The 16,215-nt window shown below is 52.5% G+C and overlaps 1 protein-coding gene across 8 annotated transcripts in view; it reads left to right on the top strand.

The window, feature by feature from the left end:
- Positions 1-16,215, top strand: part of LRP8 (LDL receptor related protein 8) — a gene marked incomplete at its 5' end in the record, with an annotated part of 63,006 nt that overhangs the window by 20,085 nt on the left and 26,706 nt on the right. For all 8 annotated transcript variants that reach the window (XM_084243465.1, XM_084243466.1, XM_084243464.1 and 5 more), the window contains one exon: positions 9,881-10,003. In XM_084243465.1, the coding sequence (XP_084099591.1) occupies positions 9,881-10,003 (123 nt within the window). The remainder of the gene's footprint in view (positions 1-9,880; positions 10,004-16,215) is intronic.

Below are 16,215 nucleotides of genomic sequence, written 5' to 3'. Positions count from 1 at the left end.
GAACTCTGTCGCCTTGCGGGCTGCACAGTTCACCTTGTATTTTCAACATCTATAATCTCTGAGGGGTATAGCTATTATCAGCCCCATGTCATAGGGGAGGAAACTGAGACTCTGAGAAACGAAGTGACTCACCACTAAATCATACTGGAGGTCCCAGAATCCGAGCTGCTTGTTGTTGGCACAGCTGCAGGCTGTCGGGGCTGGTCAGTGTGATGAAGGAGAGTTGGTGGGGAGGGGCAAGGCACCGGGGTAGTTTCTCCCGAGAAAGTTATGCTCACACCTCCTGCTGGAACCAACCTGTGGGATATTAAAGGGCTTCAGAGAATGGACTCCTTTTCCTTCCCAGTACGCCAAGATGCCAAGAGACCACTTTCCCATCTGCATTAGAAACTGCCTTTTCCTTCTGAATCAAACAAGATTTCTCAGGGTTTCTGTATACGCCACCCCTCTACTTAACTCCTCCCCACCCGCTGCAGACCAAAAGCACCTCATTTTTTGAGGTCCTACCTAATGACTCCCCAGCTCTACCCCCCTTCGGTAGCCCTCACTTGCAGAGAGGGGAGACACTGGTGAGGGCTTGGACACCCCAAGTTCAGGGTCTTTCTTTTCAGCTGGGGGACTGAAACCCAGAGAGAGGGGAAAAAAATCTCAGTTCTCTCAGTTCTCTCTCTCTCTCTCTCTCTCTCTCTCTCTCTCTCTCTCTCTCACACACACACACACACACACACACACACACACACACACACACACAACCTCTCTGCCTTTGATTCTAATCAGGACTATTTTATCCTATTCTGGGTCATGGCCATAATATCTGTAATCTTTGTCACCTCAGCTCAGCTATAAACCGTCAGGGAAGTCCCATCCTCATTTTCTTCTTTCCTCATAGAGCATAAGATATCTGGGTTTTGGTCCTGCCTCCAGCTTTGTGACCTTGGGATGGCCCACTGCCTTTTAAAAGAGCATTGCTTCCTCATCCCTCAGAGTGATACCTGCCCCCCGCCTCTGACCCACCTCATAGAGCTGCTGTGAAGAACAAGACCGAGGGGCTGGGGCCAGAGTCTTGAGCATGTCACTCAGTGCCATGTCTACTCAGGACATGGGCCCTGTTCTGCCAGATTTAACTTTGGGCTGTGCTGAGTTTCCCAGTCAGTTTTATTGTCCCTCCACAGCCCGAGGCCCACCACCTCTGAGCTGCTGCTTCTCTGTGGCCCCTGCTTCCCTCTCTCCAGGGAACACGTAAGTGCTCTATGGTCCTCTTCACTGGCAGCACACCTGCCGCCCCTCCTGGCAGCCAGTGCTCATGACATCCGCTCTCAGCTGCTGCTCACCTGGGCCAGCCCCCAGGAGATGGATATCCCAATAACGGGGTGTCGCTGCCCATTTATCACCAGAGTGGCCCAGTGGGGCTCCTCTCTTCTCTTCTCCTACCAGCCTAATTGGTGAAAGCATTTGCATTTTCTGCTTAGCGCAGGCTGCTTCCCAGGGTGTTCAGCTGCTGCCAGCAGGGGAGGGTGCTGCATGAACATTAGTGCAGGGCCCAGGGCCCTGACTGCCTGTGGGTAGGGCCATCACTCTGTCCTTCACTGCCTCGTGCCACCTGGCTGCTGGGCAGGAGTGACTGACTACCAGTCTCTTTGCCCTTAGTAAACCCACTGTTCACTAAGACTGTTGACTAAGGCGGTGTGGCCCTCTGGCCTGGCCTCCTTGCTGATGACTGCAGAATTCTGCCCTGGGAGCCAGCAGAGGTGGAGGAAGCAGAGCCCAGAGAGGCCTGTCCAGTGTCACCCAGCGTGTTAGTTGCGGAGCAGGGCTGGCATGAGGGCTGGAGCCTCATCCTTCACTGCAGAAGCAGAAGAGCTGCTCCTCCTCACATTGGGGCTGGTGGCAGACAAACAGGGCCTGAAAGGTTCTGGATTCCTTGGCAGGTTCTGAGGTCTGTTTGAGGGTGGTGGAGCCATTGATCCCCGAGCTCATGTGGCCTGGCTATGGTTGGACAGGCAAGCCCCCTGGTCAGAGGAGGCTGAGTCCCACTGGGGGCAGCTAGGTATTCCCCGGTGGAGTAGAAGGGCAGCATGAGGCTGGGAGCCAGGCAGGACTCTGTCTGGACACTGAGGAGGGTTTTCCGGTCAGGCCTCTTGCCCTCTGGAGGTTTTTACTTTGAGGACCATGCGTTTCCCCACTGCTGTTTCCTCTGCCAAGTCCAGAGTTGGACTGGCCTGAGCTTGGGGAACGGGCAGGGCTCTGTGCTGCTTGCCTGCTACCCTAAGCAGCACCCCCTGTCCTTCAGTTTGCAGGCACCAACTGGAGACCCTCTCTGCTGACCCACCCTCCTCCCCCCCACACCCATCTTCCCAATAGCCGTCTCTGGCTCAATACCGCCAATGTCCACAAATCACTATGACAGGAAGACCCCTTTGTCGTCTGTCCCTCGGAGACTCCATCTTCCTGGTGGCGACACGGAGTCCCACATACCCCAGCGAGGGCTTGGACCTCCCTTGGTGACAGCGGGGCCAGGGTCAGAGCAGCTGAGATGTGCTGGGCCTTGGGGAGGGACTTGGCTGTGGGAAGCCCCAGGTGATCCTTTTGGTGGGGCCCACGGCAGCACCAAGGACTGCACAGTCCATCTGTGTCTTAGTCACAGACCCAGAGGTCAGCTGCAGGGAGTCCGTGAAGTCTTGTCCACATGAGGAAACTGAGGCCCAGCATGGGAAGAGGCTACACAGCCTGGTAGAGCTGTGGGACTCAGGATCAGACCCTGTGTGAGGCGGGGTGAGGAGCACACTGAGATGAAGTGACAGGAAGGCTCGTGTGGTGTCTGGGCTGCAGGCACTAAAGAAAGAGGCCTGGACCAGGGGAGAGAGGCCTGGCTTCCAGTCTGGCTGTGACCCTGCTGGCCAAGAAGTCTCCCTCAAGTCCTCATCTGTTGTGTCCAGCATGCCAGACTGGGCAGATTCATTGTTGATTCAGGCATATGGATAAAGGAATCCTGGGGGGCTTGACAGATTTGGCCAACTTTAATGCTGAAGCAGGCAACAGGTACACAGGCAGGCAGGCAGCTGCGGAGGCACTGAGAGCCTCAGAGCTTCCCAGCTCCCACCCCCTGATCTCCGAACTTTCTTTGCTTATCTCTGGCCTCCTCTCTCCGATCTCCCAATAATAATCTCTCTTGGGCATCCATACTTACAGCATGCACGCCCGTGCTCTCTAGCTTCTTGACCCAGAGTGTCCATAATCACAGGGATGCGTGCCCTGTGCTCATACTCCCAAGCACTTTTTGTCCCAACTCGCTATCACACGTGGGCAGTGAAACCTCGGAGGCAAGCAAGGCCACAGGTGCAAGCCATTGCCGCTGGCAGTGGGAGGTGAAAAAGAGCCTGAATCACTCCCTTTTCCCCCCAGGCCCCCAGCAGAGGGCAGCTTGGAGACCCTTCATTTGGAGTAAAGTGGTGTGGGCAGCTCACGGAGCAACATCTGTGTCCTCTGCCACAGCCAGAGACACCACTGCCACTCCCCATGTTGTCCTTCAACTGCCACTTGGAACACAGCCCCTCCTCCAGCCGGGAAATCTGGGCCACCTCCTCAGGAAGATGGGCTTTGTGGCTGCTCTCATGCAGTCTCCCCTTGGGCCCCCAACCCCTCCAAGCCTCGTTTGCACATCTCATTCTTGAAATGTTTTTGTTTTTTGGCTTAAGCGCTGAACTGGTTAAACATGTGTAGCTCCTTAATAGATTGGGCCGGGGGAGAGAGAAGTTGGAGAATGTTACGGGGAACTGCTCAATTTAAAAGCAAAGATGCAGGCCTTCATCCCCCTCGCCCCTTCCCATGCCTGTCCCTCCCCCAGCACCTGCTGCTCCTTCTGAAATTACCCCTTGCTCCCCAGGTGGGAGGAAGCGGACTTGGATGTCACCTGCTGATGGATGGTGGTGGCCGAGCCCCGGAGCCCGCTGGGCAGCACAAAGCGGAGCTGAGCCCCACCCACCACGCGCCCGGGGTGTCGGCACTGTGGGAACGGTCTGCCTTCCTGGCACCAAGAGCCTTGAGTCTGATTGTCAGCATGTGGGCGCTGGACTCAAACAGTCCCTCAGAGATCGGATGGGAACTGGCTCCAGCTTATCTACATGTGACTTCTGTGGTAGCTGTACTGAGTCCTGTCATGGTACCAACGGGGGCAGGTCTGGGTGTGCAGCCATAGAGCCTCAGGTCCTTAGAGAGTTAAAACCTTACACCCACAGAAGCTTTTCTAAATGGTCTATTAGACCCTTGGGATCTTTAAACCAAGAGTTCTTAGGGATTCAGTTTGAACCCAGAGCTGCTGGACCACAGAGCTGCTGGTGATGGGCTGTGAGCCCAGGTTCTCTTGACCCCACCAGGGCTGTTAAGAGGATGCTGGGGAAACAGCTGATGGGGATCCCCCCTTGCCCTGGTTCTAGTGGCACAGCTCCATTTCTTTAATCTGTTTTATATGTTGGGGTTTCACTTGGGGAAAGGTCCTCTGCTTAAAAAGGAAGAATAAAGTTTCCAGTCCCTGCGCTATACCGCAGCTCTGTGCCAGGACCCGCTGCAGCCCAAGAGGGTGGCTGTGGCCGGCGGGTGAGCAGGGCCTCTCGGGAGGGGGTGCAGGTTGCTCTGGGCCACTGTCTCCTCCCCTTCTCACTCCTGCTGTGTTGTTGCCGTAGCCAGAGAACACTCTGGGTCTGTCGTCCTGTTGACTGGGGTGACAGTTTAATAGTAGCTTCCTGGGCTGTCATTTAAATCTGCCTGCCAGGTTAGTAGGCCAGGGGCGGGCTGGCACGCCCCCTGCCCCCACCCCGGATCTTCATCCCGCTGGCAGCGGTCGTCTTGGCAACGCCAGCCCTAGCGAGCTCTGTAGAAGGGTAACCATGGGGGGAGCAGCCCTTTCATCTCCCGACCCGGCTACAAGTGGCCCAGCTGCCTTAGGGCTGGGCTGCAGGGCCGGAGCCAGGCCACCCGGTGCTGGTCCAGGCCTAAGAGAGGAAGAGGGAACAGATAAGTCCCCTCTCTGTCCTGGGCTCCAAGGTGGGCTTTATTTACATATTTGCTCTCTCATCTCTCAACTAGCAGGGGAAGGAACTTCACATGCCTCAGCAACAATGTTGAACCAAATCTGCCTTGCACTGGTCTCTGCTCTGCTCTCAAATAATTTTCCTTGGGCCCTATCACCTGTTTGCAGAAACTGGAGGGCACGGTCCTTGACATCTCTGCATCCTTGACATCTCTCTCAGCTGCTGTTCCATGTGACCTAGTATCAACCCCATCCCAGGTTCTCTTCTGGGTGACTCTGCTCTGAAGACTGGGGAATGCCCTCAGCTTCACTCTGGGCCAGTGCTCATAAACATGTATTTTTCATGAGTTGGTGGAGCCAGCCCAGAACGGAAGGCTGGGTGCCAGCCTCTGCTGTGTGACCATAGGCCAGTCCTTCCCTCTTAGCCTTCTTGCAGGATGAAGAGTCACACTACAGCAGTGTTTCCTCATAGAGCTGAACTCCTTGTTTTGTGGTTTGCTGAACTCCTTGTTTCTAAGGAAATTAATAGACGTGGCACTCGATAAAGAAGTTCCTCAGCTACACTAGTTTGGGTAGTGCTAGAGGCAAAAAAAACCAGTCAGGTATCTTTACTGTAGTGCTTCTTAGGGCTTTTAAGTAAGCCAGTGGGTACCGTGCCTCTCCAAGGGGGAATAAAAGGGTCTTATCCCAAATACCTGGGTGAATGGCCACTCCTGTTCCCTGTCCTGTCCTCTGCCTCTTTCTGCCTCTGCTTGGTGCACTGAATCCTCAAGGAAGCCTCGGCAGCTTGGAGTTGTGGGCTTTGCTGGCTGCTAAACAGCAGCCCTGTGCTTAAGAGAGGAGAGAGGATGGATGAGTCCAGGGGAGCTCGGGCAGACCCCACGCTGGGCCTCTAAGAGGCTGCTTGGTGCCAGGAGGCTCCAGGAGGCTCCTGGGCTAGTCCTGGAGCTTCCAGGTCCTTTGCCACTTGGCTCCTCCCCACCCCAGTGGTCAGTCTGTTGGCTCCTCCACAGGCCGACCCTCTTATCCTTTTCCCTGGAGTGCCCTTCAGTGCCCTCCTCACTCCCACAGCACAGCTCACACCTCTTCCCTCCTCCAGGAAACCTTCCTGGGTGGAATGGGTGGGTGGCCCTCTCCCGTGCCCTGGCCACACCTGGGTTCCGGAGCAGCCACCCCACAGACACGGACTGTGACTTTGAGCATCCACTTCTCTCTGGGCCCCACTTTCCGACCTAGGGAATGGGAGCACCATACAGGGGACTTGTAGGCTCTGCCATGACGTAGCATTCTGGTTGCCAAAAGGAAGCCACACCAAGCAGCTCCACCAGGTAGCCCTGACTAATTTTTGTTTTGAAGCCCCCTATTTGCACTGGGGCTGTGGGATGAGAGTGGGTGGGGAACAGTGGCGTGAAGGATGCATATTGTCTTAGAGAAGGATGCCTCTGGGGGTGGAGAAGCTGGGAGGTGCTGAGTGATCATAATAATTTCACAAGATCATAGACTGGGTGCTGGTGGGGGGCTTGAGATTCAGTCAGCACCACACCTCCACTTCCAGCGTGGAGGCAGGCCAGTGTCACGCACACAGCAGCTGAGGCTGCTCATTTCATATCCCCAAACCTGCCCCTTTATGCTTTCTAGTCTATATAGCCCATTTGCTCCTCACAACAACCCTGTGTATTTGGCGCAGCAGGGCTATTACTCCTGACTGCAGATGAAGCAAGTGAGGCTCAGAGAAGTTGTGTACCTTCCAAAAGGTCACACAGCCCACAAGTAGCGGAGCAGATTTTGAACAACTGTGGATGCTTTCCTTGGCCTGTGTTCTTATAAACAGCAACGCCTGCTTTCTTTGTCCCGGATTTCCCATTCTCTCCCAATCTGTCCTGGGGTTGGCCCCGTACCACCATCCTCTGGAATTCCAAATCCTTTGTGGCAGCCATCTGTTGCCATGGCACCAGATTATGATGTCGCAGACGCTGGATGGCTGTGTATGTTCCTAGGCTTAGAACAGTGACTCACAGAGGTGAGCATTGTCCAGCAGGCAGACTGACATGGAGGGACATAAATCCCTGGAAACCGGGGCCACAGCCTCGAGCCCAGCTGGGGTATCACCCTGGGAGCTGAAGCCAAAGCTGCCAAGGACTGAAGAATGAGGGTCGGGCATGGCTGACTGTGGCAGCCCCATAAGACAGCTCAGCCCTGATCTCTTGGCAGGGCTCATGTAGCCTCTTGATGAGGGGCTGCTGGCCTCATTACACTCAAAGTCCTGACTGTAGGGTGCTCCCTGAGATCCCCCTGCTTGAGCATTTTTGCCTTCTGTCCTTGTGGCACTGTTCTGCATGAAAGCCACAATCCTCCTTTGCCCCAAGAGGAAAGGACCTTGCCCCGGGGTCACACAGAGAGGGTGATGCTGCTGAGTATTAGGGGAGCAGTGATGGAGAAGAGGGGCATATGACTGCAACTCCAAATAGTGGGCCCACTCCCCCCAGATGTGACCTTAGCATGTAACTTAGTGCCTCTGACCCTGGATTTCCTTTTGTGTCAAGAGGAGACATCACTAGTCCTTTGTTGTGGGGTCTCAGGGGTAAGTAACTCGCAAAGAGACTGGAACACCAAAGGGACTCAGAGAATGTTGAAACAGGAAAAAGAAAACACTAGGAGACACGTTTCTTTTGGGGTTGCTGAGCTTCTAATGGAGAGAACACATCAGTGTTCCTATTAGGAAATACCCCACGTGCTGTGGTTCATAACATTCTCACTTTTGGGTGATCATGGGCCATGATTTACCAAAGGGCAGGATTTGCTTCTATGACCTACAGTTAGCCCCTCTGGATCAGGGAGGGCCCCTGGAGGCAAGAGAACCAGTTCTGATCCCCGCCTTGCTGTGTTTCCCTTCCCCTCCCTGGACCTTAGGTCCCCCATTTGTGTATAGACTTTAATTCCCTTGTTTTCTCTAGCCCTGCAAAAACAGGTGGCGTTTTAAGGAAAAAAGTGTGAAGAAAACTCCTTTTACAGCGCAGATGTACTGAAAGGATTCTATTGAAAAGAGAGGCAGAAATAAAACAGGGTTAGGAGACCCAGTGTCTGTCCCAAAACCCGGGCTAGGCTGCTCATCCCAGGAGCAGCAGTCACAGCCCAGGGGCAGCTAGAGGGCCCTTGGGAGGGCTTACATAACCCAAGGCTGGCCACGAAGGAGGAGCTTTCTGGGAGAGGGTGAGCCCTGCCTGCAGGTGAGGGAGAAGAGACTGGGCAGTGAGGTGCCTAGTGTGTTCGGGGCCCCCCAGCCAGATCCAGAGGCTGCACTGAATAGTCCCTGCACTGGAGGCGCATCAGCCAGTGGACGGAAGGAAAGCACACCCAGTGCTCGTCCCCAGTCCTGCTACCAACTGTGAGATCTCAGCCTATCATGGGAGTCCCTCGGAGGGCACCAGAAGACCCCATCTCCTTTATTCGAATGAAGACTCAAACCATTAAAACAGCTGTAGCTGTTACATACCTGAGTCTGCTGTGTGCCAGGATCTGTTACGTTCTTCACACATTATAGTTTCTTGTTTCTCCTTTCAGAGCCTTTTGTTTTCTTCTCCCTATTACACAGATAAGAAAACAGAGACTCAGACTTTAAGTAGCATCACCAAGAACACACAGATAGAAAGAGGCAGAGCTGGGAGTCAACCCCGCTACGTGAAGGTCAATTTCTCTTATCAGTGTCCTACAGTCTTTCACTTCTTTGGTTATATAACTTTATTCCTAGGCATTTTATTCTTTTTTATGTGATTATAAATGGGATGGTTTTCTTTCTGATAGTTATCAATGTATAGAAATGTAACAGGTTTCTGTATTTAATTTGTATCTTACAACTTTACTGAATTTATTGGTTCTTTTTTAGTGGTCTTCAGGGTTTTCTATATAAAATATCTACAAATAGTGACAGTTTTACTTTTTCCTTTCCAATTTGGATGCCTTTTATTTCTTTTTCTTGCCTAATCGCTCTGGTTGGGCCTTTCAATACTATGTTGAATAAAAGCAGTGAGAGTAGGCCCTTGTCTTGTTTCTGATCTTAGAGAGAAAGTTTTCAGTTTTTCACCACTGAGTATGATGTTAGCTATGGGCTTATCACACATGGTCATTATTATGTTAAGGTATGTTTCCTCTATACACACTTTAAGAGTTTTTATCGTAAATGGATATTAACTTGTCAAATGCTTTTTCTGCATCTATTTTATTGATGTTTATCCTTCAGTTTGTTAATGTGGCACATCACACTGATTTGTAGATATTAAACCATCCTTCTATGCCTAGAATGAATCCCACTTGATCATGGTGTATAATCCTTTTAATGTATTGTCATAGCTCATTAATTTTGCCACAAAGTAACCATCTGCTTTTAGAATTCATTATCACCAGCTTCCCGATGACTGCAGAAGGGGCCTTGACTTTGTTGGTTGGGAGGAGCAGGCCAGGCAGTAACGGAGGATTAGTTGAAGAGGCTAAAGCAACTGTTCTAGGTGGTCAAGGGAAGGCTTCCTGGAGCTGGTGACAGTGGAACTGAACTTTGGGGAAGTGAAGGGAATGACAGAGGTCAGACATTCCTTCGGTGGACTTGAGCTCCAGGACTAGGAAGGCAGGGCCAGGTGTTACCTGTCTCTACCTAGTGGTCAGTAAACACTTGTGGGATGAATAATACTTTCTTCCCTGTCCCCTCCTTGGTCAGCGAGTTACTCCACAGGCTGTGGGTGGTCATGTGGTCCAGCTTTCTGATGGAGCACATTCTTTGCACTTTGTAGCCACCTGGCTGTGTGTCCTAGGAAAACCTCCTATACCCACCTGGCCCTTCACATTCTTCTCCTTTCTCTGCAGCCAAGAAGACCTGCTCAGAGAGTGACTTCACCTGTGACAATGGCCACTGCATCCCTGAGCGGTGGAAATGCGATGGTGAGGAGGAGTGTCCTGATGGCTCCGATGAATCCAAGGCAACTTGCAGTGAGTTCTTGCCCCTTGAATGGGGAGGGGACCTCCATCTGGGCCTGCCTCCTGTTTCAGATGTCCTGGTTGGAGGATGGAGGCACGAATGAGTGACGTGACAGAGCCCCAGATCCACATTATACCCCGTCTTCAGGGGCTCCTGGCAAATAGTCAGGTGTGTCTAGTTCCTGGTTCCAGTAATCCGTTTCTGGGCTTTCTTCACAGTCCTCTTGCAGGTTGGCCTCTGATCCTAGGGTTCCTGCAATTAGGCTCATCCCTAGCACATCGCCATAGCACATCCTCCAGGCCTCCCTCAGCCTCCCACACTATTTTTCTTGAGGACCTTAATCATGATTCTAGTAATAGTAATGACAGATGGTGCTTATTAAGGTTGTCTGGGTGCCAGGCCCTGTGCTAAGCTCTGTGTATTAATTCATCTTATTCCCACAGCAGCCTCATGAAGCAGGTACCGTCAACTTTCTGACTTTTGCAGAGGAGGACACTAAAGCTCAGAGATTGAGTGACTTTCCCAGGGTCACTCAGCTAGGACTTTGAGGCTCCAGCTCTGGCTTCTGCACTGGAGAGGTTGAGCCCAGAAGCCCTGGCCCCTGTGGCAGGCTGGGCAGCCGCAGAGGCAGTGATGGGCGAGGTGGAGGCAGAGTCTCGCCCCAGGCCTGCCTCCCACATGCTGGGCTTTGTATTTCCATGATTTCTTTTCCAGGCCCTAATCCTCAAAGCAAATGTACACCCGGCAGGTCATTCCGTGACATTTGTTAAATTAAAAAGGAGATGAGAAGGGGGCGGGGAGGGACCCAGTGGTCGGAGGCAGCGCTCCAGCAGAGTGAGCCCGAGACAAAAGGCTGAGCGGGAGGGGCTGAGAGGAGCACGTGGAGGATGGCGGGGCTGGTGGGGACCTGTGATGGTGGTCACAGTCCCTGATCCTGTTAGGGGTCACAGTCGCCCCAGAGGGAGAGGCAGGGACAATGGAGGCCAGCGTCCCATCTAGGGCTGAGGCTGGTGATAACTGGGTTTCCTTGTCTCCTAGCAACAGACCTACCAGTCTCCGGGAAAGAAAGAGAGAGAGAGAAAGGGAGAGCCAGAGCAATCCCGCCTGAGACAAGGGGCCCCTCATTTCCTTGCACAGCTGCTCCTGCTTTCCTGGTCATGCTGCAAGCCCTACCCTTTCCTCACCCTACAAGCAACCAAACTCCCTGCTGGCCTAGCGGGGCAGGACTGAGGAGAGCAGCCCAGCCCTTTGTCCTGAGCTTCAGAAGGAACAAAGCCCAGCCACACCCACTTATGACTCTTCCCTCTTGGCAAGCTTGGGATGGAGACGATCCCCCTTTAGAGAGAAGGCAACTGAGGCTGGGTCAGATTCAGACACATGTCGAAGGGGAAAAGCTGTGTGTACCCCAGAGATGTGTTTGGAGTGGGGTGCTGTGATCACAGGGGATTTTTCCACCAGTGCTGTCAGCCGGCTGACTCGGTGCTCCAGACTCCACTCTGGCAGTGACACTGGGAGCAGAAAGGTAGTGGGACCCTCATGGTTACTATGGGATGGTTACTATGGGCGCGTGTCCTATCACCTGAGAGTTGTGCTCCCCCTCCTCCAGTCTCCTTTGCGTTGATGTCTCTTTTTATCTTCCTCTAGTGCTCTCCAGGGCCCAGCCCAGCCCTGCTCCTGTGAGGCCTCCCTTAGCTGCCTGCCTCTCTTCCCCACCCCACTCTGCATTTCCCTGTTTCTCCCTCTGCTCCCAGCACATGTGCCTTTCCGCCCTCTCTGGGACCCTCCTACTTCACCCCTCCTGCCTCCCAGGCTGCCTGGTACCCAGCTGCAGGACGCTATTACTTGACAGTTGAGGAACTAGAAGCACAAAGGAGTTGAGGGCCTTGTTTCCAGGACACATGGGCTGTCCAGGCCGGCTTGCTTTCTATGACAAAAGGCAGACTCCTGGGAATCTCAGGCTCAGTGCAGGCAGAGCACCCTGAGGGAGCAGCCATGAGGTACTTTGGGAGTTGGGAGGCCTAGCACTCCTCTAGGCTCTCGCAGGGAGTCACTGTGAGGCTCTGCCTACATCACCGCTCCTTTCTGCACACCAGTTTCTAACATTCTAGAATTCTGAAGACCATGACTTCAAGATTCTTGGACTCGGGATTCTAAGACTCGCTCTCTTCTTTGCCTGTACCCAGCTGGGACCCAGGGCCCAGGATCCCACTTTCTGTGCAGCTGGGTTGGTCAGGGGCAGGCAAGGCCTGGGGTTGGGGAGGGCTGCTTGGAGGAGGCCCAAAGTGGGACCTCAAGGGTCAGGCAGAATTGGGGGCAGCAGGACCTGGTAGCAGGTTTGCTCGTAGCTTCCTGATAGAGTGGGAACCCAGCAGCCAACCCACTGCCCATTTAATTGGTGTTGCCATAGCAACCCATGGCCTACCAGGTTTCTGGGGTCTGTGCCAGCTCTTAGGATAGAGAACCTCCCCACCCTCCAAGAATGATTATAGACAGTAGTAAAGTGTAATGGTTGTGCTGGCTGAAATATTTGGGTTCAGGTCCTCTGACCTATCTCAGGCAGGTTGCCCAATCTCCACGAGCCTCATCTGTAAAATGGGAGTAGTGGTATACCTACCTTACAGGATTGTGAGCAGCAAATTTAAAAAAAAAAAAAAAAAGGCACCTACAAAGTGCAAATGCAGGATTAAATGGCAGGGTTATGTTATTATTAAATTTGACTCCTGGCCTCTCCTCCACATATGCCACGTTAACATGTTAGAATAGTGTAAGTAGGGCGAGTGGGCTTGCAGAGAGAGGGAAGGGGATTTGGGAGCAGGTGCCCATTCTTGCGTTCCCCACTATGTCTGCTGCCTCAAGCTGGCCTGCATTCCTCCCAGCTCTGTTTCCCCCAGGTTCTGAGTTTGGTGTCTGTCAAATGCAGCCAGGAGTCACAGTAGGAAAGCCTGGGACATTTGCCTAATGAAAGTAGCATTTCAGCTCTAATTATAGCTCACTTGATTGAGGACGGCTTCTGACCCACCTTCAGGTGTCTGTTGGGAGGGGTGTGGGGGGGTGGTGGGGAGGAGGTTGGTTCAAGGTGAATGAGTTAACAATTCTGGGTGCTGCTTATTAAAATGGGGTTTTATTCATGCATCTCAGAACCTTTCCCCCTGGCGGGTGGGGGCCCTCACAGATTAACTAAGCACATCTCCCTATTACAGATCAGGAGGTGGAGGCCCAAAGATTTTCTGAGATCGCCCAGCGAGTTAGGGACAGACCCAGCTAGTAGTGCTTTGCCTGGCCCTGTGTGACGGGTAACCGCCCCGCTACAAGGTGGTATGGGCTTGTGCCGTGCTTCCAGGGGCAGAAGTTGTCTGAGTCTCTGTTCCCCCTGCAGCTGGAAGTCTGCCCCCGAAACCTCACATGACCTGACACTGCAGACGCCTTCACTCATTGAGCAGCCAGCAAGCACTTACATTCTTTTATTCAACAGACATTTCCCTTTTTATTAACTTGTGAAGTTATGAATTAGAGAAAGTGTCAATGGATTTGAATTTCTGGGACAGGATTCTCTGGGAATTTATAAATGTCTATAGCCACTCCAGGATGCAGTCTCAGGCCCTTGCCGACTTGGGAGGCTTCCTGATATCTGAGAGACAGTGGGGTTCTTCACTTCCACCTCCCAGATTCTGGGGCTACTTGGATAACAGGTCAAAGGAAACCCTCAGGACATCACCTCAGAGGGGGACAGGGAAAAGGAGAGGGAGAAACTAAAAGAGGGGGAGACAGGTGCATTGGGGGTAGGGGCTACATTGTGGAGGGCAGTGGATTCTCAAAGTGCATTCCCAAAGGCTGAGACCAGGAGGGTCCCTTAGCCCTTCGCAGCTGCATTTCATTTAATGAAACAAGGGCCATTGTTTCCTGAGTCCTGAGTTTGTTCTAGATCCTGAGTGTTGAGATTTCCATGTTTCCCCATTTAAACCACCCACCAACTCTAGGAGATTATGTAACCCCATTTTCAGAAGAAGGGAAGCGGGGTACAGAGAGATAAAATGACTCTGATAATAAAAGAGATTTCAACCCAAGTCTGTTATTCTCCAAAGCCCTTGCTCTTTCTCCTGCATACTGCTGCCAGGGGCCCTTGGCTTCTGTTACCCTGGAAATGGACATCAGACGGCCATCTTGGTGACCCTCCCTGAGCACAGGTAGTGAAGGAAGTGAGCCTTCTTCCTCCTGTCACCCTTCTCTAGCTCCGAGAGGCTGGCGAGTCTGGCAGGGCCTACTCCTCTCATGCACTGGATAAGTGCAGTAAGTGAAGCTGTGCATTTGGCGTTGAGAGAGACCTCAGCTGGAGGGCCAGCTCCACTCCTCACCACAAGACTTAGAGCAAATGGCTTACCTTCTCTGGGCTTTGCGCTCATCTGTAAAATGGAAGTAATAACAATACCTATCTCTAAGGAGATATGTCAACACCCTGCCCAGTCTCCCAGAGTTAGGCAATGAGAGGCCTGACTCAGGAGCCTGGAGAGTGAGGTTGGCATGCTGGCTTTGGGGAAGCGCTGCATCACAAGGGACGCAGTGAGGTGCCAGGAAGACCAGCATCCAGTAGTGGGTCCCTTCCCCTCTCCTGTCACTCCAGTGCGTGTGCCTTGACATGACCTCCCCGGCCTCTGGTGTCCTGACATTTCAGGACGGTGCCTTGCCTCTTTGAGGGTAGGAGGACCAGTGTCAGGCACTGCTGCAGCCTTGAGAACCATAATTAGAGCTGTCTATTTAGGAACACAGCAACTGTCTTATTAATTATAAAGAAAGGAAGCAGACGGATTGTTTAATCATTGTCCTTGCTGAAAGGTTATGCAATTAACTGTATAAATATTCATTAAAAATTCAGGCGCTGCCTGCTGCCTTGGGGTCTGCAGAACCAGGCCCCCAGAGTGATGTGGACAGTGAAGGGCCATTTCTGTCAGCTGGGCATTTGGGCCAAGAGTTTGGGGCTGGTTCTAAGCCACTTCTCTGCTTGCAGGGTGGTCTGCAGCTTATTGGAAAGGGCAGGGCTCCAGTCAGAGGAACCAGGACTGCCTCTCACTGCTGGGCATCTGTGGGCTGTTACTTGGTCTCTCTGAGCCTTGGTTTCCTCACCTGTAAAGTGGAGAGCTTACCTGCAGGACAGCTGCCCTGCTGTGCTCCAGGTGTGCTGCTGATGTGCTGATCTTTGTGAATGGTGTCCCTGGAATTTGCACTTGGAAGCATTTCAGCTCTAATTATAGCTCACTTAATTGGGGCTGGCTCGTGCTAAACTGAATCCTACTTCTAGGGCCCAGCCCAGGGATTTATGTTTAGTAACTCCTTCCTCCTCCCCCACCACCCCATGAGTCACATGGAACACCATTTGAGAACCCCTGGTCAATATTCTGCAAGTCTAAAAAATATAAGAGATTTCATCTTTTTAAAATTCACTCCCATGAAAGTGGTAGAGGTGTTTTACATGTCTGCAAGCCCCTGAGAGAGGACTGGGGGTGGGGGTGGTTGGCATGAGCAGGGGCCCAAGAAGCCGTACTTCTAACAGCCCCATACCCACCCCTTAGTGGAAGGGACCATCTCTGGACTCCCAGGCCCCTGTATCACCCTACATGATAGCCAAGAGTGGCATTTAGAAAATATCTTTTCATGTCACTGCTTTCCAGGACTCTACCTGAGTTATCTGCAGAGGAAAATTTCTGTAAGATGAATCCTGTATTCCCAGTAGATGGCCTTATATTTCATGAAGTGTATTCGCAGGGGTAACTTTGGGGTCTAAGGTCCCACTCCCATGGCATTATTGGGTCCAGGGACCTTTATTCAGAATCCTACCCCCCACCCCCATCTTGTCTATGCCCTTTTCTCCATCCTTTGTGGCTTCTCATAGCAGGTATGGAAGTAAAAAAGAGGGGAACTGGTCTGAGATCAGAGGGTGAGGTCCTGGTGATTCACTGCTTCTGGGCTATGACAGACTCCGGGCTATGCTCAATCTCAGGGCATCAGACACAACTGACTCTGCAACGCTGACCACAAGTCACCAGTACATGTTGGTGCTCAACAGATACTGAGTGAATAGACAAGCCTGAAGTCCTCATCCGTTATGTTTAAAGAATAATAGTGCTTATCTCTTAGTAAGTGATACCCAGTGGTTGGGCGTTCTTCTGAGTGCTTCACAGACTTTAATTCAGCTGTCACAACGATCCAATGACCTGGAATAGTATTATCC

The sequence above is a fragment of the Talpa europaea genome, assembly GCF_964194135.1.
Source record: "Talpa europaea genome assembly, chromosome: 9".
NCBI lineage: Eukaryota > Metazoa > Chordata > Mammalia > Eulipotyphla > Talpidae > Talpa > Talpa europaea.
The sequence above is the reverse complement of the archived record's forward strand: the minus strand, read 5'-3'. Positions and strand labels throughout refer to the sequence as shown.